This window comes from Diabrotica undecimpunctata, chromosome 6 (genome assembly GCF_040954645.1).
Source record: "Diabrotica undecimpunctata isolate CICGRU chromosome 6, icDiaUnde3, whole genome shotgun sequence".
NCBI classification, from domain to species: Eukaryota; Metazoa; Arthropoda; class Insecta; order Coleoptera; family Chrysomelidae; genus Diabrotica; species Diabrotica undecimpunctata.
Genome location: NC_092808.1, coordinates 84,738,203 through 84,760,785, shown reverse-complemented (window position 1 = coordinate 84,760,785; position 22,583 = coordinate 84,738,203). Strand labels below are relative to the sequence as shown.

Below are 22,583 nucleotides of genomic sequence, written 5' to 3'. Positions count from 1 at the left end.
ACGGGTAGATACACTTTACGATCCCGGTAAAGTTAGGTCTACTACAGGTTGGCGACCCTGCCCTGTCTACGTGAGTCGTGGTTTACTCTCACTCACTTTAATCGAGAGGGTATCACGTCCCAACCGATCATCCTTGTCAAAGACCCCAAAATTTCCAAACCCATCCTAACATCCGTCTACCAACCCGCACAGGCCAGCTTGGTAAAGAAACAGCCATGAACCCCCGTGAAATGAGAAACGATGAAGACGCAAGGCCCTCAGTCTCCGACAGTCCCTTGAAACTAGGCTATGGTAGCAGTCACGGAGGTAGAGGAACAGGGGGTCTTAGAATCTCTGAAGTGGACCAGGCTACCTAGATAAACGACAACGGCAAAGAATATGGTTTATGGCAACATATAACACCAGAACATTGATGGAGGACGAAAAACTTAAGGAACTTAAAAAAACGAGCTGAAGCATGTAAAATGGGATATACTTGGATTATCTGAAGTACGGCGAAAAGGCGAAGAACAAACGATACTTTCGTCGGGAAATCTATTTCACTATAAAGGAGAATCTTCTAATGGTGGCGTCGGATTTATGATAAATAAAAAACACATGAAGAATATACTTACAATTACAATTAAAAGCATAAGTGATAGAGTTATTTATCTTATCTACAAAATAAACGAAAAAATTCGATTAAGATCATCCAGATATACGATCCAAGAAGTTGAATGGTTCTACGATGACGTTAAACTGCGCTAGAAGAGGTAACCACCAACTATACCATACTGATGGGAGACCTACATGCAAAAATAGGCTACAAGCAGGATGATTCGGAGTTTGTACTTGGACTTCATGGATATGGCGACAGAAACGAAAGGGGTCAAACTCTTATAGAATTTCTTCTGCAACACAGACTATATGTCATGAAAACCCATTTTAAAAAAAGCCTCCAAAGAAAGTGGACGTGACAATCACAAATAGCTTGAACAAGAACGAAATTGAATTTATCGTTACTAACAAAAAAGACGCTGTTCAAGACCTAACTGTATTAAATCAATTTTCAACCGGAAGTGACCATAGAATGGTTAGAGCGAAGGTAGTCTTGAACGTAAAGAAGGAACGAAGAAATATGGTAACAAGGACTAAAAATGTTACGTTCACTGCAATTATTAACACAAGGGCATACCAGGAAGAAATAGATAAAAATCTTCATAATGACGAGCAAGATAAAACCGGCATAAAACAACTTAACGAAAGGTTAAGCTAAAAGAAGCTTTTAAGCTTAAGGTTAAGCTTAAGGTTAAAGACCTGTCAAGCTAAGCAAACAAGACAAAATGAAAAACTTACAGAAGGCACAATGAACCTAAGGCAAAAAAAGAAGGGGAATGAAAGATAAGCACACAGTGAACATCGCAGAGCTTAGGAATTTAAATAAAACGATTTCAAAATCTGTTAGGAAAGAAATAAGGGATTTTAACACTAAAGAAACAACTAATGCCATAGAACAAAATAAAAGCGTTAACGTTCTAAAACGAAAGGTAAAGACAGGAACCAGGAGCATTAATAAGCTAAAAAATAGACAAGGACATGCTGTATATGAACAACAAGAAATTATGAAAATTATCCAAGGGTACTACAGAACATTATATCATAGAGATGCTTACATTTCAGAGGTGGTGTTCAGCAGTCAACAGTGCAAGAGCCGTCCCTGCACGGACCACAGGGCGCATGGGTCGAACACTAGCGACAACGACGGTGCGTAGCTGTCAAGGAGAAACAAGACATTCTTCATTCTTTTTTGGGTTTTGTTAATTTTAAGTTTTTATAAAATTATTATAATAAAAGGTGTTAAAGTCAGAATAAATATTTTTTATACAAGGAATACAGTCCACAATACTTCTGAAGGCTCAGAAATAAATACATTATTCATGGTCCTTCGAGCCGGATTTTATCAACAAGCAACAAGTTAGTGTATTTTTTATCGGCAAGTGAAAAAGTTTATATGGCATGGTATGTGGTGAGTACACATTTTTTCATTCCTATAATACCTATCCTGGAATAAGAGAGATATTAATTTGTGTCACAAGGTTATTATAATTTCGGTTTGTTAGGATTTATTAATAGCAAGCTTTAAACTTTATTAATATCATACATAGTCGATGCAATGGATCAGTTAACAGTTTTAAAAAGAAAGCGTGGTATCTTTAAGGCACAAATTACAAAATTTGATTCATTTATAAGCAGTTTTACTCACGATAAAATAGTAGAATTACAAGTTAGGGTTGACAAATGCAAAGAATGGTGGAATGATTTTGATCAAATACAAAGTGAAATTGACTTATTAGACACATCAGAGGAACAATTACAAGAAAGGTTAGATTTTCAGGATGCATATTTTAAACTAATAGCCTCTGCAGAAATTATATTAAAGAATGAAGTTAATTTAAACGAGACTATAGCAAACTCAGGTCACAATACTAGTTTAGATCGAAATAGCTTAAAAAATGTACGGTTACCACCACTGGAGGTTCCAACTTTTAATGGTTGTTATCAACATTGGTTAGAATTTAGAGATAGTTTTACTAGTATGGTCATAGAAAATTCTGATTTAAATGATGTTGACAAGCTTCACTATTTAAAAAGGGCTTTGATAGGGGATGCCCAGGATGAACTGGAGCAGCTAAAAACTACTAGCAAAAATTTTACTATTGCATGGCAACTTTTATCTGAAACATATGAAAAGAAAAAACTTATTGCACGTGGTCATATTGAAGCTATATATGAATATCCAAAAATAACTCAGGTAAATAGTTTAGAATTAAAGAAATTGTCAGGTTGTATAAAAAGAAATTTAAAGTCACTAGGTATGTTAGGTTATCCAGTTGAACATTGGGATGTTCTTTTACTTTGTACCATAGAGAAAAAGCTTGATTATTACACAAATAAGGAATGGCAAGAAAAGGGTCCAGTTAACGAATTTTCTACGATACAGGAATTCTTAGCATTTATAGATCATAAAGTACAACACTTACAAAATTCAGAAAGGGATAAACAAGATATAGAGCAAATATCAAAGGAAACAAAAAAAAGGGTGCAAAAAATGACATTATCAAAGTCATTCATTGCAACGTCCAAACAATGTGCACTTTGTAATTTACCGCACTATTTTTATTCATGTAAAAAATTTCATAATTTATCAGTGTCAGCTAGAAGACAAGAGGTAACAAAATCAAAAGCATGTTGGAACTGTCTAAAGGATGGACACTTAGTACAACATTGTACATGGGGAGGTTGTAAACTTTGTGGAAAACGACACAATACTCTTTTACATATGGATGGTAAATTTATAAACAATTCTCATTTACAAACAAATGCAACTCAACTCAACGGATCAAAGGTTGAATCACAAATTTGTGGTATATCTACCCAGAAAGAAACACACACACAGGGAAATGGCATATCTAATCAGGGAAAGGAAGTACATATTCAGGGACAAGGTGCATTCCATAATAATTCAATGGAAGGTACATCTCAATTAAACTTTTTGGGTCAGACAGGTTTTTTGGAATCACATTCGGGTGATATAGGTCAGACATGTTTTTTAGAATCACATTCGGGTGATATAGGTCAGGATTCAATTAATTTTTTAAATCATTCTAAGCAAGGTATATCATACAGATTAAAAACTGATATTTTACTTTCAACGGCCTTAGTATATATGCAAGACAAATATGGAATTTTGCATGAATGTAGAGTTTTATTGGACTCAGGTTCACAGTCAAATTTTATATCACGTTCATTTTTTGAAAAATTACAATTACGGGCAGATAAGGTACACATTCCGGTTAAAGGTTTAGGTCAAGGTATAACAAACATTTCTCAGGCATTAAATGGGACACTTTTATCAAAGTTTAGCAATTATCAAACAAATGCATTTTTATTGGTAATTGATAAAATTTCTGACAATTTACCAACTTCGGATTTAAACTTGGATTTTATAAATATTCCTAAAAACATTGTACTTGCAGATGAAACATTTGGGGTTTCAAAACAAATTGATGTATTACTGGGAGCATCAGTTTTTTGGCAATTATTATGTGTGGGTCAGATAAAACTTGGCAAAAATCAACCAATTCTCCAAAAAACTAAGTTGGGATGGGTTATTTCAGGGCCAGTTAGTCAATCAATTAAGGTTAGCAACAATTCAGTGGTATGTAATTTTTCGTCTAATGTTTTGGAAAACCAAATTGAAAAATTTTGGTTAATAGAAGAATTTGGTGCAAAAAAGGTTATGTCCAAGGAGGACATTTATTGTCAAGAGTTGTTTGAAGCTAGCACGATTAAAAATGAAAACGGTCATTTTGTTGTTAAATTACCAACAAGGTCAAACATTTCTGACTTAGGAGATTCTTATAGTAATGCACTAAAAAGATTTGAATTATTGGAAAATAAATTAAATAAAAATTTGGAAATGAAAATTAAATACCATGAGTTTATGCAGGAATATATCCAGTTGGGTCACATGTCAAAGGTTGAAGATAAAACTGACTTCAATTCAGAAACACCCAACTACTATCTTCCACATCATGGAGTTTTAAAAGAAACGTCTTTAACTACAAAATTAAGGGTAGTGTTTGATGGGTCAGCTAGAACTGACAGTGGTTTGTCATTAAATGATGTTCTAATGGTCGGACCAAAATTACAAGATGATTTAATGTGCATTCTTCTTCGTTTTCGAAAACATAATGTAGTTATAGCTTCAGACATCGAAAAGATGTATCGACAGGTTTTTGTTTGCAAAACTCAGCAAAAACTACAACAAATATTATGGAGGTTTTCGGATGAGCAACCAATTGAGACATACAAGCTGAAAACGCTAACATATGGGACCGCTCCAGCAGCATTTTTGGCTATAAGAAGCTTACAACAATTAGCTCATGAGAATCAATTGAACCTGCCTCTAGCTTCCCAGGTGATTTTAAAGGATTTTTATGTTGATGATTTGCTTACAGGAGGGAGTTCAATTGAAGAAGTAAAATCATTAAAGGATGAATTAAATAATATTTTGTGCACAGCAGGATTTTCACTTAGAAAATGGGTATCAAACAAACCTGAAATTTTTGATGAGGATATTCAAATAAAGGGAGACATTGAACATTATCTTGCAGATGATGTTACAACAAAAACATTAGGGCTTTATTGGAATTCAAAGATAGATTCGCTTCAATATAAAATTAATTTTTCTAATTACACAAAGGTTAGCAAAAGAACAGTTCTGTCTTTAGTTTCACAGATATTTGATCCTCTTGGACTAGTAGGGCCAGTTATAATTAAAGCTAAATTAATAATGCAATCACTATGGCAATTAAAATTAAATTGGGATGAGTCTTTACCTTTAGATTTACACACAGCTTGGAACCAGTTTAGGGAATCAATTGCAGATTTGGAGAAAACTCACATTAGCAGGCAAGTTTTGTGTTCTAATCCAATTAATAGACAATTACATTGTTTCAGTGACGCTTCAGAGTCTGCTTATGGCGCAGCACTCTACATTCGGTCACTGGATCAAGGTGGTTCTTGCTTAGTTCATTTATTATGTGCGAAATCAAGGGTAGCACCCTTAAAAACAATATCTTTGCCTAGATTGGAATTGTGTGGTGCTTTATTGGCTGCCAAATTGGCATCGGCGGTTATCGCAACAATAGGTGTTAGCTTTGATGAGGTACATTTTTGGTCTGATTCAATGATAACTCTTCATTGGATTTTGGGTGAACCGTCACAATGGAAAACCTTCGTTGGAAATAGGGTGTCGGAAATACAAAGGCTTTCTAATGGATATAGCTGGCATCATGTTGACTCGCATGATAACCCAGCCGACATAATTACGCGCGGATATGAACCAAAGTTATTAAACACTTCAAAATTGTGGTGGAATGGGCCACCATGGTTAGCTTCTCATAAATTGTCTTGGCCTACTAAGGCTTTGTCAAATTCACACATTTCTATCATACCTGACCAGAAGGTAATTCAAACATTTATATCAACTGTGCAATTTGCTGAAATTTGGAACCGATTTTCCAGCTTAGCTAAATTGCAGCGTGTTTTTGCATATATACTTCGGTTTGTCACCAATTGTAAATCATCTAATAATAAGACAACGGGTCCTTTTACTGTAGATGAAAAAGAAAGAAGTTTTTTTTGTTTGGTATATATGGCACAAAATGAAGTATTTCATCAGGAAATACAAACAATAAAAAAATCAAAACCAATACATAAATCGAGTAAAATCTTATCATTAAATCCTTTTCTTGATGATACAGGACTATTACGAGTTGGTGGACGTCTTCAAAAGTCAGAATTGTCTTTTGACCAGAAGCATCCAATCATACTCCCGAACGGTCATGTATTAACTAAACTTATAGTGATATCGTATCATCATAAATACTTGCATGCAGGTCCACAAGCATTGCTATCAATAATTCGTTTAAAATTTTGGTTATTATCTGGACGTAGCACGGTTAGGCACATTCTGCATAAATGTGTTACTTGCTTTCGTGTCAAACCTACATTGCTTGTACCTCTTATGGAGATTTACCTAAATCTAGACTTCTGCCTACAAGGCCATTTTATAATTGTGGTGTAGATTATGGGGGTCCCTTTGAATTGAAAACAAGCTATTTACGGAATTGTAAAGTAGTTAAATGCTATATATGTATTTTTACATGTTTTACAACAAGGGCGACACATATTGAACTTGTATATGATTTAAGTACTAATTCATTCTTAAATTCATTTAAACGTTTCATTGCTAGAAGAGGTCTATGTAAAAATATGTATTCTGATAATGGAACTAACTTCGTTGGGGCAAATAATCATTTGCAGGAGTTATATTCATTTATGAATGATGCAACGGTAAAATCAAATTTTTTAGATTATTTTTCGGAACATAAGATTCATTGGCATTTTATTCCAGCTCACTCACCACATTTTGGTGGCATCTGGGAATCAACTGTAAAATCGGTAAAGTTTCATATACGAAGGGTAATGTGTAATAATAAATTTACATATGACGAAATGTATACTTTGTTGACGCAAATTGAGTCTCTCCTAAATTCCCGTCCTTTATTACCTCTGTCGGAAAGTCCAGAAGACCTTGGTGTACTCACCCCTGGACATTTTCTAATTGGAGCACCACTTGTAGCACTGCCACAAGAAGAGCTAACTGAAATAAATCCGAATAAGTTGAAACGGTATCATCACCTGACTCAGATAATTCAGAGTTTTTGGGTACGCTGGTCACGTGAGTACCTCTCTTCACTTCAGCAGCGAACCAAATGGAGAACAGCAGCTGACAACGTGAAAATTGGATCATTGGTTATTATTCAAGAGGATGGTCTTCCTCCTACTAAATGGGAATTGGGTAGAATATTGCAACTACATGCTGGGACAGATAATGTTGTGCGGGTTGTGACTGTGCGTACTTCTAAAGGTGAATTCAAAAGGCCTTGTGTAAAGTTAGCCGTCCTGCCAATGGATGAACAATAATGGTTATGGTTTACAAGAAGCGTTGTTTGAAAGGCATCACTTAAGCCTTTCAAGGGGGGCGGCATGTTCAGCAGTCAACAGTGCAAGAGCCGTCCCTGCACGGACCACAGGGCGCATGGGTCGAACACTAGCGACAACGACGGTGCGTAGCTGTCAAGGAGAAACAAGACATTCTTCATTCTTTTTTGGGTTTTGTTAATTTTAAGTTTTTATAAAATTATTATAATAAAAGGTGTTAAAGTCAGAATAAATATTTTTTATACAAGGAATACAGTCCACAATACTTCTGAAGGCTCAGAAATAAATACATTATTCAGGTGGAAATCCCAGCCATACAAAATCAAGGATCAGAGAAAGTTCCAGATATAACCGAAGAGGAATTCGAATCAGCGTTGATAGGTATGAAGAACAGTAAATCACCTGGAGAAGATGACATTGTAAGTGAAATACTAGAATTAGGAGGCGAATGCGTTATAAAAGCTTTAAAACCCCTTTATAATGCCTGCCTTTTTGAAGGAGTTACACCAGAAAAATGGAATAGTGCCATTATGATAATATTGCACAAGAAAGGAGATGTAACAGAAATTGGAAACTACAGACCTATCAGCTTGTTATCTCATTTATATAAGCTCTTTATGAGAATAATTACTAACAGACTGGAACCTAAGCTGGATTTTCACCAACCATTAGAGCAGGCCGAATTTAGGACTGGCTTTGGAACGAATGACCACCTACAAGTAATAAAATCCTTAATAGAGAAAGTTGCAGAATACAACAGGCGATTGATATTAATATTTGTAGACTTTGAGAAAGCGTTTGACTCAGTCCAGCATAGCTCCATGTTAGTCCCAGTCCAGCAACTCTTCTTCGGAATATATATATATATATATATATATATATATATATATATATATATATATATATATATATATATATATATATATATATATATATATATATATATATATATAATAGCGCAACAGCTGCAGTTAGAATGTATTATGGCAATACAAATACATTTCCATTCAAGAGGGGTATTAGGCAAGAAGATACCATCTCTCCTAAGCTATTCAATGCTTTGTTGCAGAGTGCTACGAGAAACAATAATTGGGAGAATAGTGGAGTCAACATAAATGGAGAATTTCTGAACAACTAAGCTAAAGCTTAAGCTAAAAGAAGCTTTTATGCTTAAGGTTAAAGAACTGTCAAGCTAAGCAAACAAGAAAAAATGACGGAAAAAATACGGAAAACTGAGAGAAGTCTTTAGATCAGATATTCCCATGTGCATAAAAAGAAAGGTCTTTGATCAATGTGTACTACCAGTTCTAACGTATGGAGCAGAAACATTGACCCTTACCAGAAAAGTAATCAATAAAATACAAGTGGCACAGAGAGCGATGGAGAGGTCAATGCTGAATATATCCCTCAGAGGAGTATCAATACAATAATTAGGATAAAAACTGGTGTAACTGACGCAGTTCAAAGGATTATAACATTGAAATGGAAAATGGAAATGGGGCATGTTGCCAGATTAAAAAAAAAAGGAAGGTGAACGAAAAAAATTCTGGAATGGAGACCTAGACACGATGCTTATTGTAATCGAAGACGTTCTCCAACAAGGTGGTCAGATGACATCAAGCGCATGTCGCACAACTGGATTCACGGTGCTCAAGATAAAATGCATTGGAATTATTTACGGGAGGCCTATGTTCAGTAGGGGACTTAAAACGGCTGATGATGATAATGATGATAATGCCCAACAAAATAAAACAAAGCCAACTTTTCGTCATAGTTTCAATAGTTTCGTCAGTGTCACAAAGCACCCTAAGGTAACGACTCAAGGTGTTAAATGTGTCTTGTGTTCTGGTTTTTATCTTTATATAAATGTTTGTATTTTTTGTGACAAAATGGCCTCAAGAACTTTTCTCGTTGGTTAGACCACATAATTCTTGTATACGCTGCTTTATTATACCTCATTTGGAGCGACGAATGTACGGTTCGCAAATCTCGGCATCGCGTTTTTCTTCGTTTGTTGTTGTGTGCAATGTCCTCGTTTATTTCTTTCCACATAGTTGATACATATCAAATATGTTTTCGGAAACTTTAATGGAATTCGTATCCTGCTGGATATAGGCTCCACAGCAAATTTTATTTTAGTCCTGTTCGGCATTTAATGCTTTTTCGTAATAGAATATCAATACCTGTTGAAGTTCTGAACAGAATGTCGACATGTACCACTCAAAGTACTACTTTTTGTCCTATTTAACCGAGTAATCGTAACGATCCAATTTTCTCGTTGGACTCAATTAGTGTAAGCGATCTCACTCATATTTATGATCTGAAATTACCAGATCACGCATTTTAATAATCAGATCCTATAGACATACACATAGGTGTTGAATTAGTTCTTTGTTTCTTAAATTCTAGTCATTCCATATTTTATTTTACATTTTTCGTTACTTCTATGGGATACAAACATAAACTTTTTCTACAAAAGTTTTGGGAAGTCGAAAACAGTATGCACCTGTTAGTTTTGCCTGCCACGACCAAGTTCGTAAAAGATATTTTTAAGTAGGCAATTTTTAACATAATATCTAAGCTGTTAGTTTTGTCCCGCCACGACCAAGCTCGTAAAGGATATTTCTAATGCGGTAATTTTTGACATGTCTAAACCTATTAGTTTTGTCCCAACATGACTAAGCTCGTGAAGGATATTTCTAAGTTGTTAATTTACCGAAAGTCAACAGGTAGATTTTCTGTTATACATCATTTTTACAACCCAATCCTCTTTATTTATCTTTATTCTCTTTTCTTTTCGATACTAACTCGTTATTCTCATGCATATCTTCGTTTCGTATGCTAGAGAATCGCTTCAGGAAAATCCCGAATCTCAAAGAGATATAATATGTTGAGTTCATGGTAGATTTTATTACTTCTCAACATATGATGCCGGTTCCTGAATCCGATTTTAAATCGACTGTTTCTTATTACTCTCACGAAGTTTTCAAAACAAATTTTTATTTCGCTTCTTTTCTCCAAAATTTGTACTAGCTTCAACGCCAGTCTATATGACGTTCGAGGTGTGTCGCTAATCGACACTTTTTATACTGGTCGTGAAACGGCATCTTGTTCTTTACTTAATTTTCAATATTTTTGTTGTTGTTTCATTTGAGATATAAAGCAAACGTATCGACAAATTAAAGTAAATAAGGAATTTTGGAACTATAAAAGGGTTATCTGGAGATCGGATTTTTCTAAACCTCTCGAAGAATTTTCTTTACATACTGTTACTAACGGCACTTCGTCTCTGTTTTATTTAGCTTAAAAACCTCTACAAGAGTAACTCTTTTATCTACTCACTTTCTGCAGTGAACACTTATTCAGCTTTTAAAGCGCGATGGTTTTCCGCTAGGCAATATGCCAGCAACCATCTCGACGGCATTCCGTCAGAATCACGCTTAAAGTGATTCTCTTTTATCTACTTACCTTCTGCAGTGAGCACTCACTCTTGGTTTATTTTTCCATTCCTTTTTGCTAGTAAAACGTCTTCTACAACTATTGTGGTACTTCAATGTATCTTGCGATGATGAAACATCTGAACAGATACAACTGACCTCTATATTTGTATGTGTTACATTTCTAGTGTTATTTCTACACAAGACCATCTATCGCAAGATCGAAGCTTTTGACAGCTATACTGATGAATGATCTAATCTTTTTTGTCAACGAGTTGCGTCCAATTTTCATACTCGCTTTGATTCGAAACAATTGGAGTTCTTGACAGTCATATTGGTGACTGATCTAGTCGCATCTGTCAAAGAGTTTTTCATCCGATCTTCCGATGTTTGGTCTGATTTGGCAATTACGCTCTCTTGAGATAATTTTTCTATGCAAAAATTGCCAATCGTATTAAACACATGCAAGAACTAATACCAGGCTCTACTCGGCATTATGTGCCTTCTAATCAAAACTCCTCTAATTGTGCTAGTCGTATTTTATAACCGGCACAATTGTTACCATTTTCACCAAACTAGCATTTTCCTACCGTAGAGCTCGTCAAAATATCATGACTCCACGGCTGCCGTCGAAGAATTTTTTCTGAAATGCGACACCACGTCAAAATTTCGACGCTGTTCTTCTTATTGGTTTTCGCACCCCACGAAATTCTTAAAGGAAAAGAGGCCAACGGTATTCTTTTTGACCGTCTTCTTTGTTAGTAAACTTAAACTCTCTCCTTATACTAGAACATTAGAAATTTCAACGCTCTCCCAAAATTGTTCAGTGTTTAATAAAATGGTAGAATTTAAAATCTTGTCTTCTTATAATAGTAAAAAGGGGTTCATGACCTCGTGTGATGTTCTCAAGAATATAACATGCAGACTCGCTCGAGTGCCGATTAATAGAACTAAAATCAAGCTTCCAGAGTTGGTTAAATTTGCCGATCCATCATACTCAGTTCGCAGAAAAATTGACAGACTGTTAGGTTCAGATGTTTATGGAAAACTCTTATTAAATGATCTTATACAAGTTAAAGATGGTCTTCCTACACTACAAAATACACATTTTATAATATAACCAAAATGTGTATTTTGTAGTGTGAAAAGACCATCTTTAACTTGTATAAGATCATTTAATAAGAGTTTTCCATAAACATCTGAACCTAACAGTCTGTCAATTTTTCTGCGAACTGAGTATGATGGATCGGCAAATTTAATATTTTCTATTTTCTGAGTGACAGCGAACTGAAACCTGTCCAAACATAATACGTTTGGAGGAATAAACTTCAAAAATTCGATGAAATTGAAGATATTCCATCTTAACTGCTAAAGAAAATCTAGCAGAGAAAATATTTAAAAATATAACTAAGATTCTTCCGGACAGTAGTTTTCAAGTAGACATTTCTTTAAGTTTTAAGGATGCAGCTAAACAATTAGGGGATTCCTTTTATATGACAAAGAAAATATTTTTATCCTTAGAAACCTAACTTGTTAATATCAATGAACTCTTCACGCAATATAAAAATTTAATAAATGAATATATATCTTATATATTTTATATTATATTATATATATATATATATATATATTTCATATAAAATATTTTCTTCCCCATCATTGTGTACGTAAGATAGTTTAAGCACTAAGCTACGAGTAGTTTTTGATTGGTCAATGTAAACTACTACACAAGTATCATTTGTAGTAGTTTACAGGTTTACAGTGAAGAATTATTTGACATTTTTATTCGTTTTAGGACTTACAAATTTGCCGTTACAGCTGACATTCAAAAAATGTTCAGGCAAATTAAAATCAATCCCGATCAAAGTTTTCTATTGGAGTGACTCACCGCAAGATGAATTGTCATGTTTAGAATTGCAAACTGTAACTTATGGAACGAAATCGGCTTCCTTTCTAAGTACACGTTGCTTAATGACATTAGTCCATAATCACAAGAATTCATATCCTCTCGCTAGTAATGCCTTGTTAAATTAATGTTAAGTAGATGATACTCTTTAGCTTCGAAACTCTGGATGGTCTCTTTAAAGCTCATAATGATATATCTGAACTTATTAAGAAGGCATGTATCTCACTACACAAATGGTGTTCTAATTCTAAGGAATTTTTAACAAATATCAATGACAAATCTTAAATTTCTAGTTATACAATTTCTCCGGAAAAGATTGCATCCAACGAGGCCTTAGATTTACGTTGGGATGCCCAAACAGACAGTTTCTTAATTTTTATACCCAAAATTACGGTTAAAACTTCTTTCACAAAACGTGAACTACTCTCCACAATAGCACAAATCTTTAATCTTCAGAGTTTCATAGCTCCTGTTACTATTATCGCAAAAATAATAATGCAAAAGATTTGGTTTTCAAAAGTAAATTGGGATTATATATACTCTTACTTCCGAGTTAATGTCAGAATGGATTGTATTTCTTACTACTCTTACTTCCGAGTTAATGTCAGAATGGATTGTATTTGTTTCTAGTATTCCATTCCTCAAAAATATTAATATTCCTAGGTCACTATTCAGAACTGATCCAGATAAAATTATAAAAATTGAAACTCACGCTTTCCCGGATGCCAGTATAAGAGCCTGTGTTACATAACCTGTGTATATAACGAGTTATGGATCAATCTAAGCAGCTTAATTGTACTCTTATAGCTTCCAAAAGTGGTGTAGCACCTTTTAAAATCATAACTCTTCCAAGATTGAAACTTATAGGCGCAGTTTTATGTACCAAGCTCACTCAACGTTTAATTAGTACCCTAAACTCAACTAGTATGTACATCAACTCTATTAATTTAATTTCGGATTCAGAAATTGTGCTGGCATGGCTTAAATCTCACCCTTTTCGATAGTCGCAATTTGTAGCAAACCGTGTAGCACAAATTCAAGAAATATTTTCTGGTTTTTATTGGCAATATGTCAAATCAAAAGAAAATCCAGCAGTTATTCTTTTTCATGGAATAATATCCCCCGAACATGTAAAATCTCAGTTATGGTGGCATGGACCACAGTGGCTTGGTAAATACGATTTAACTCTAGATAGTTGTGACAAGGGGATTACATGTTATAATATACCCAAGGAAAGAAAAATATCTCATATGCAAACTCAATATATATATATATATATATATATATATATATATATATATATGTACATATATATATATATATATATATATATATATATATATATATATATATATATATAATACCCCATAGAATTTTTTTTTTGTTCCATGTCAAATGAGTACAACCTTTCAAAAAACCCTGGCTTATTGCTTTAGATTCGTACACAATTCGTACACAAAGGTACGGCCCCCTTTCATTATCAGAGTTGCACACCTCTGAGTAAAAAATAATTACATTTTTGCAACTTTTTTACTTTTCTCAAGAAATTGTAGAACTTAAGCCGGGCAAAACTCTTTCAAACAACTCTCTTCTTTCACTAAATATTTTTCTTAATGATAAAAGTCGGTGGTAGACTCAAGCATGCTTACGTTCCCTTTAATCAGAAATATCCGCTTCTGTTGCCCTCCAAATATCACATTGTCTAACTTATGATAAAAAGAGAACATATTAGATTATGTTATTCACGTGCCCAGACGTGCACCCTTTCCAATTTTCGTCTCAACTATTGGCCGCTAAATGGATTAAGAACAATTAAGAAAATAATCCACTCTTGTATTACTTGTTTTCGATCTAGTGCTTAACCTGCCTCTCAACTAATGGCAGACTTACCCAAAGAACACCTAGTTGCCTTACATTCATTTACAGATGTAGGACAGACTTTGGTGGACCTTTTTTTATAAAGAGTTCAAGACTTCATAAGGCTTCAGTAATACAATGCTATACACATTAATACTCGCACTGAAACGTTTCATTAGTAGGCGTGGAAATCCAAAAATAATTTATAGTGATAATGATACAAACTGCTTTGGTGCTAAGAACCAACTCAAGGAGTTCTCAACAATTTTGAAAAATAAGGAAACGTCTCACTCTATCCAAGTTTTTCTTGCTGCTTCTGAAATCAGTAAGAAATTTATCCCCCCTCGCTTTCTTCATCATAGCGGATTATGGGAAGCCGCCATTGAAAGCACAAAATATAATTTTTTAGACTCATAGGAAATTCTCAACTAACAATTGAAGGATTCAATACCATACTCTATGTTCTTTATCTAACAATCCTTCAAATCTCTTGTTTAACTCCAGGACACTTTTTAATCGGTAAACCGCTCACTTCTTTTCCCGAAAGGAATGTTTCTGATATATCTGAAAATGGATTGTCAATTTGGCAAGATTACAAAAATTCAGCAGCTGTTTTGGAAATGCTGGACTGTTTACTATTTAAATAGACTACAAATAGGTCCAAATGGAACTTAACTAAGGAAAATTTGCAAATAAACGATTTAGTTCTCTTAACGGATGAGAATAATCCTTCTTTGAAGTGGCCGCTGGCAATAGTGATTGAAGTTTTTTTAGGAAACGATAGAAGAGTTAGAGTTGTCATGGTAAAAACTAGGGATGGAATCTTTACTCGATCAATTGCAAAACTATGTCCCTTACCAGAGTATAAGGGTTAATGTTATTAGTGTTTGTAGTGTCGTCCTAATTTTCGAACTTATGATTGACCATTACTACCTTTTCATCTGTATTACTTTCTATCTGTATTTTTTTTGTTAAATCCATGTAGCCTTAATATTTTTATATTTCTCTCGCATTTTTAAGCTAAGCAAACGCAGGTATTTACCCCCGCTACGTTTTGAGTAAAAATTTTTTGTCAGTCAGTCTACTAGTAACATCGGTTGAGTGCGTACCAGATGGGGTAGTACTTTCGCTTTCGTAGAGACGCTCTTGTATTATTTTGGCTCTCTAAATGGTGGTATTATCGGTCTCGTAGAATTAAGTAAATTGTTTAGTGCTACTGTACTGTCATTAATAAAGTATTATAGTGTACTAAGTTGTGATTATTGATTTAATTATTGAACCAGCCGTTAGAAAACAACAAAAGTCTAAATTAAGTTTACCTACGGACATATCTTCTGATCGTACCCTATTTGTGAATTAGTAAGGTTGTGTTTGACTAAGCTTTCTCGCTTGATCTCCTATTTATCGCTTGTTAATAATTAGCTTGTTAATTTGTGCCTAGTCTTTTTATCTAGGGATACATTCTAGCTTAATATTTGGGGCGGAGACCGAGTCCGCAAACAGATTCGCATCTCTGCTCGTTCCCATTATGAGTTAGGACGAAATAGCAGTGCTATCTTATAGTGCCAGGGCTATAGTCGTAGTCCTCTCTAGGACATCGCTTAGAGGAACACTGTTTCCCTGGATCATGCATCCTGTTGGTATGATGGTGTAACGCCTGAGAAATGGGGAGTTTCATAGAGTATTATGGATATTTGAAATACCATGAATATGATTATTAAAATGTATAGAGTAAGTTGAGCAAAAGATCAATTTTATAGCGTTAATCATTCACAAAATCTATTTAAATTTAAATGAACATACTCAGTGCTTAGGAGAGCGTTAAACATTAGACATAGAAATTGCATATATCGATCTACAGATTACGTATTTATCCAGGACGATTCAGTAGAAAAAAAAACACAGAAAATAATTTTCTTCAGTTTTATTATTTTTTTATTACATATATTCTCTAATTCTAGTCTAAATTCATTAAAATTTGCAATATAAAAAAAAGATTATTTAATAATAAAACTTGAAACATTATTTTTATGAATTTAGACTTACAATAAAGTAAATTCAATAACTTTGCATTATTAACATACTTTGGGCTCAAAAAGGATGTTAACAATGCTTTAAACTTAATAGTAGGAAGCACCTGTGGAGAATGAATTTACCCAATATAATACGTAAAAAGAACAAGGGAAAACCAATTTTACTTTTCTAATAGGATAAAAAAAACATTCGCCAAATTGATCATTTTAAAATTACATATCCCAATTTATAGTATGTATCCATGTTTTGACCTCCATACAAAGGGGTTATATTATTTGTATTTTCAATATAAAAATTAATTTAACATTTTTGTTTGTTTCATTACCATTCCTCCGAAACAATATTCAGATGAACAGATTCCGTATCTTGTTTTATTGTCATTAACGTTTTCTCAATTGCTATAGTTTATTTATAGAATATGAAATGATTACAACGAAGTAGAAAAGAAAGTGTCAAAGTATCTACTTTTAAAAAATTATTTGGAGGTTATCTTTAAGGGATAGTAGATAAGTCCCATCAAGTACTCAGTCACCTATACCAATTTTAAACAAAATTATATTTAAAACTTATGCAAAGTTAATAAAAAGTAATATTGGAAATATATAGCATTCGTAAGGGTCGGAAATCGACGAAATACTAATACAAAGGGGACTGAGCAGGGTATGCACGCTATCCATTTTGTTGTTTTATGCATATTTATGATATATCTGTAACAAGCAAGGGTGAAGATATATATTAACACTAGACAATAGTATAATTGTAAATGATGTCTTAATTATTAATAACCTACGGTATGCAGATGCCATTGCGACTATTGATGACAACTCGGCAGCTCTTCAACAATTCAGGAAGGAGATCCATTGGACCTTGAAATAAATACTACCAAATATAAGATAATGGTTATTAGTAAGAGCAATAATCCATTACACGTACTAGAAATTGGACCAGCCAAAAAAGGTTTTTTTCGTGACACTAAACCGGCTAGGCAAATGACAGTTATTTTGAGTAGTATGGAACTCTTTAACAAAAACCTATCTATTAGCTGCAGTCGATTTTTTAAACTTAATAAGTTATTAACAAATTAAGGCCAAAACACGGTAAAATTTTACTTTTTTGGTCCATCAGCGAAAACTAAAGCATTTGAAACAAATTTAAGAGTAATAAACTTATGTCATATAAAAACCTCCAAAATGGCGTTTTCAAATGTTTTTATCCTTATTTTTTTGCTTAGAAAGTTGCAAAATAAGTCATAAATTTCGGTTTTTTATAAATATTAACAGCTTTTTTAAAATGTACCTTAGAACCTTCAAATTACACAGAATATTGGGTCTTGTAGTGCTTAAAATATGGTCAAAATTTTAAACCGATTGGTAAAATTGTTTAAAAGTTATTTTATTTTCTTATCTCAAATTAAATTTTTTTGCAACAATATAAGTCAGAAAATGATGAAGTTACAATAATTCTACGGATAGTCTATAACAGAAGAAATATTTTTCTATCAACTTTATTAAATAAAACAAAGAAAAATAATTTTAAATATTGCACAATCATTTTGCAAAAACATTTAAATATTTTGCTTATAAACAATTAAATAACTTTTCAATTGTTGCCTACAAGAAAATTCAAAACAGATTGTTTTTTAATGGATTTTTTCGGCTATTTTATTTGTTTATTTGCGATTTACGCTTAAAGTAAGCGTTTACATAAAAATCACAAGAAAAACTTTTGTTTTAAATTAACCCAAATTACTAAAAAAGTGGTTACCATGAAAATTTTCATCCATTTTCATTTTTAAACAAAGTATATCGGCATTATAATAATAACGTTTAAAACAAGTTTCAGCATATGGGTATGAAATCAACCTTTTTCGACTTGATTAATTTGTTTTTTTTTGGTAAATTCTATTATACAGGGTTCCGCAATTGAACTGTTACCTATTGAAACGACCATCATTTTTTTGTGTGAAATTATTTTTTATTGATTCACATGACAAAAGTGTGCGAAAAAAATCAAAATTTCAGAATCCACTCACTTTAGCTCGATGTGGCAAACTTTTGCCTTGACTATGGCCTTCAAACGATCAAAAAACGAGATGCATGCTGCACGAATGTGATTTTCCGGTATTTTGGCCCATTTACGTATAATTACTTTTTTCAGCGCATCCATACTGGCATATTTTTTAGTCCTCACCTTGCTCTCCAAAATGGACCAGATGGAATAGTTCATCGGATTTGCGTCTGGCGAATTCGAAAGCCATTGTGTAAATGAAATGAATTGTGGAACATCATTTTTTAAATATTCTTGGTTTACACTAGCTTTATGAGACGGTGCCGAGTCTTGTTGGAACGTCCATGCTCTACAGCGAAATGTTTGCGTGCCCACGGCTTTAAAGCAGCTTCTAAAACATTTTTCCGTTAATAAGTTGCATTGACTTTGACACCAGAGTCAATAAAAACGATTGGAGAGCGTCCATCGGCGGTTACAGCTGCCCGTACCATTACTTCAGATGGAAAATTACTTTGGGTGGACTTTCGTAAGTGTATTCCGTTAAGTAAACACGATCATTTTGAGAGTTTATGAACTGCTCAGTAGGCAAATTTTTCTCATCAGAGAACACTATGTTCGGAAATTCACCACGTTCGGGCAGGCTTAACAACTCCTTTAAGCCGAACTTTTTTTTGCTTTGGTGTAAGATTGTGTGCTTTTTGGAACTTGCAAGCTTGACCTTGAGCTCCTTTTTCAATATTCGTTACATGCTTCGCTGGGATATTTTCAGTTCTTTGGCCATTTGATTACCACTACGACGTGGATTTCGCTCAAGTCGAGCCTTCACTTTCCGAACCATTTCAGGTGATGTTGCTGTTTTTTTTCGTCCAACACCATAGCGTTTGGCAATGCTACCAGTGTTATTATAACGAGTTATAGTGCAATACACAAACATTTTATTCACTTTGAGGTGTTTGAGCTGACGAACAATAGCTGGTTGTGATTTTTCAGCCAAATAAAACGCACTATTACGTAATATATCACACTATTACGTTTAAATTCCATTGCGAATAACTTTTGTTGTATGTATAAAACTTAAATGCAAATGCTTTTGACGGCTTATAAACATACTGAAGTATTATCAGGAAAACTTTGACGTAGCTGTTATTATCGATTTGCCAGATATATCGATGTGAAGTTGGTAACAGTTCAATTGTGTAACCCCGTAAATAAATTATTTACGACTTGTATTGATAATGTATGTATTAGTCATAAATATTTATGTTTTAAAATAAAATTTACCTCAAATAATATTAAAAAAATAAAAAATTGAAAAAAAATGTTTAAACCAATTAAGTAGGTGGTTTATTAACCAATTAATTTATATTCGTAATGTAGCCATATTCGTAATGTAGCCAAAAATACATACAAATTAAAAAAAGAAAAGTCGAGATCGATAACCAAGTACCAGAGATACAGTTAACAGCTCTTTTCCACTTCAGCGCTAATGCAATTTTTTTTTAGATTTTTTAGATTACATTTTGACTCTTTGTAAATGATTTTCTTAAAAAGTGATCTTTGTCGATTTTTGCACAAAATTTTTTAAGTATGTTGTTTGAAAATGATGCTAATTAGATCGCTTAATTGGTATAAACAAAGCTGCTGTCAATTTAAAAAAAGGGACTAACTTCGTCCCAAATTGTCCTAAGACAACTTTTTCTTTTTTTAAATTTGTAGAAAAATACAATCTTTATTAGAGATCTATCTTAAGTATGAAAACTTATCCGCAGGCAACAGGTAAAAAAGTTATTGCAATTGTTTATAATTGACTATGATCATTTTGCAAAAATTGATATGTTTTTGCAAAATGATTTTGCAGTATTTAATATCATTTCTCTTTATTTTGTTTTAATAAAGTTGATGGAACGTTTTTTCTTCTTTCATAAACTATCCGTAACATTACTGTAACTTCATCATTTTCTGAATTATATTGTTGCAAGAAAATTTAATTTGGGATAAACCAAATAAAATAACTTAAACAATTTTACCAATCAGTTTGAAATTTTAAACATAATTTAAACACTACAAGGCCCGACATTGTGTGTAATATGAATGTTTTAAGTTATTTTTTTTAAAAAGATATTAATATTAATTTATAAAAAAACTAAATTTTTGACTTTTTAACTTATAAGCGACCTATGTAAGCAACAAATAAAAACATTTAAAAAACGTTATTTTGAAGGTTTGTATATGACTTATAAGTTAATTACATTTTTTGTTTCAATTGCTTCACTTTTTGTTGACAGACGAAAAAGATAAAATTTACCGTTTTTTGACATAATTTGTTATTAACTATTAGGTCCAAAAAATCGACTGCAGGAAATATATAGGTTTTTGTTAAAGACGTCCATAATACTCAAAATAACTGTCGTTTGCCTGGCCGGTTTAGTGTCACAGAGTACTTTTTTTGCTTATTTCTCTGGCCTACATAATAATATATGGACAACACGTAGAAATAGTGAACACGTTTAAATACCAGTATTTCTGGCAAAAACAACAGGTAAGATAAACATTTTTTAACAAAATAAGAAATCTACTGCATAACCAGTAACTTAAAATTAATTTGTGTTAACGTTTCTTACACGGTAGTGTTTACTAAGTTCTTTCATCTAGCTGTGAAATATGAACACTCAAAGAAAATACTTTAATATGCTAAGAAATATTTGAAATGTAGAGTTAGGAAAGACTCTTAAAAAAACCCTGGGCGAATCATGTAAGCAATAAGGAGGTTTATCAAGGGCTCAAAAAAGAGAGTTGATTTCTAACATAAAAAAATACTTTATACTTTGGTCACGTCATCAAACTGGTGAAGACTGTCCATAAGTAGAAGTTCTGTTACCTCTACTTTGGACAACTTTGATAAATGATAGTCTCAACAATCTGTGCACATGGATAAGGATTTTACTGTCTAGGATACGCTGATAATATCACAATCATCGTTAGTAGCAAATTTTTGTGTAAACAAGCGAGACTATAGCCAATTCCCAAAAAACACAAATCATCAACTTCACAAAAAAGACAGCATTACAAGGCCTAAAACCACAAATTCTGGGAGAAACAAAGATTTCATTTGCCAAAGAAACAAAATAACAAGGGTTATATTTTAAATGTTAGGCTTAAATGGAATACTCACATACTAAAAACCACACAGAAAGCTACCATGTCCTTAAGTAGATGTAGGAGGATGTGTGGTAAGAATTGAGGGCTTAACCCCAAAATGACCCTATGGTTATAAAAAACGGTTACTAAACCAATAATGAGTCTGTGACGCAGTGGACAAAGACCCAGTAAGTGGGAGCAATAAGGCTGCTATGCTGCTAAGTAATACACAAAGGCTAGCATGGCTGTGTATTACGGGGGTTATAAAAACAACTCCTACAGCGGCGTTGGAAGTCCTACTGAATCTTTCATTACTTCCCTAATAATCAAAGACAGGAAAACAGTCAAAGCCATGGTAGTCAGGTAAAAGGGCACTGTAAGCTGAATAGGCAGTTTAAGCTGATGGGATTGGCAAATGATGATCTATGCAGATTCTGTCACCTACAGAAAAAAACAGCAGAGCACATTTCGTGTCAGTACGACAGCCTGGCAAATGTGCGATTCGTTACAATAGGCAAAGAAATGCCACCTGCAGAAAGTTACATGGAATGTTCAGTCCCAAAGCTATTAGACCTGTTAAAAAGGGTCAGGCTAGAGAATTTATTCTGGGATTAAAGGACCACAATAGATCTAAAAAGGTCACAGTGGAATAG

At 33.4% G+C, this 22,583-nt stretch overlaps 1 protein-coding gene across 1 annotated transcript; it reads left to right on the top strand.

The window, feature by feature from the left end:
* The first annotated feature begins 2,152 nt into the window (after positions 1-2,152).
* On the top strand, positions 2,153-22,583 carry LOC140444512 (uncharacterized). The gene is made up of 4 exons (XM_072536271.1): positions 2,153-4,198; positions 4,490-6,010; positions 7,851-7,970; positions 22,362-22,583. Exons 1-4 carry the CDS (start codon positions 2,153-2,155, stop codon positions 22,581-22,583), a joined length of 3,909 nt encoding a protein of 1,302 aa, XP_072392372.1.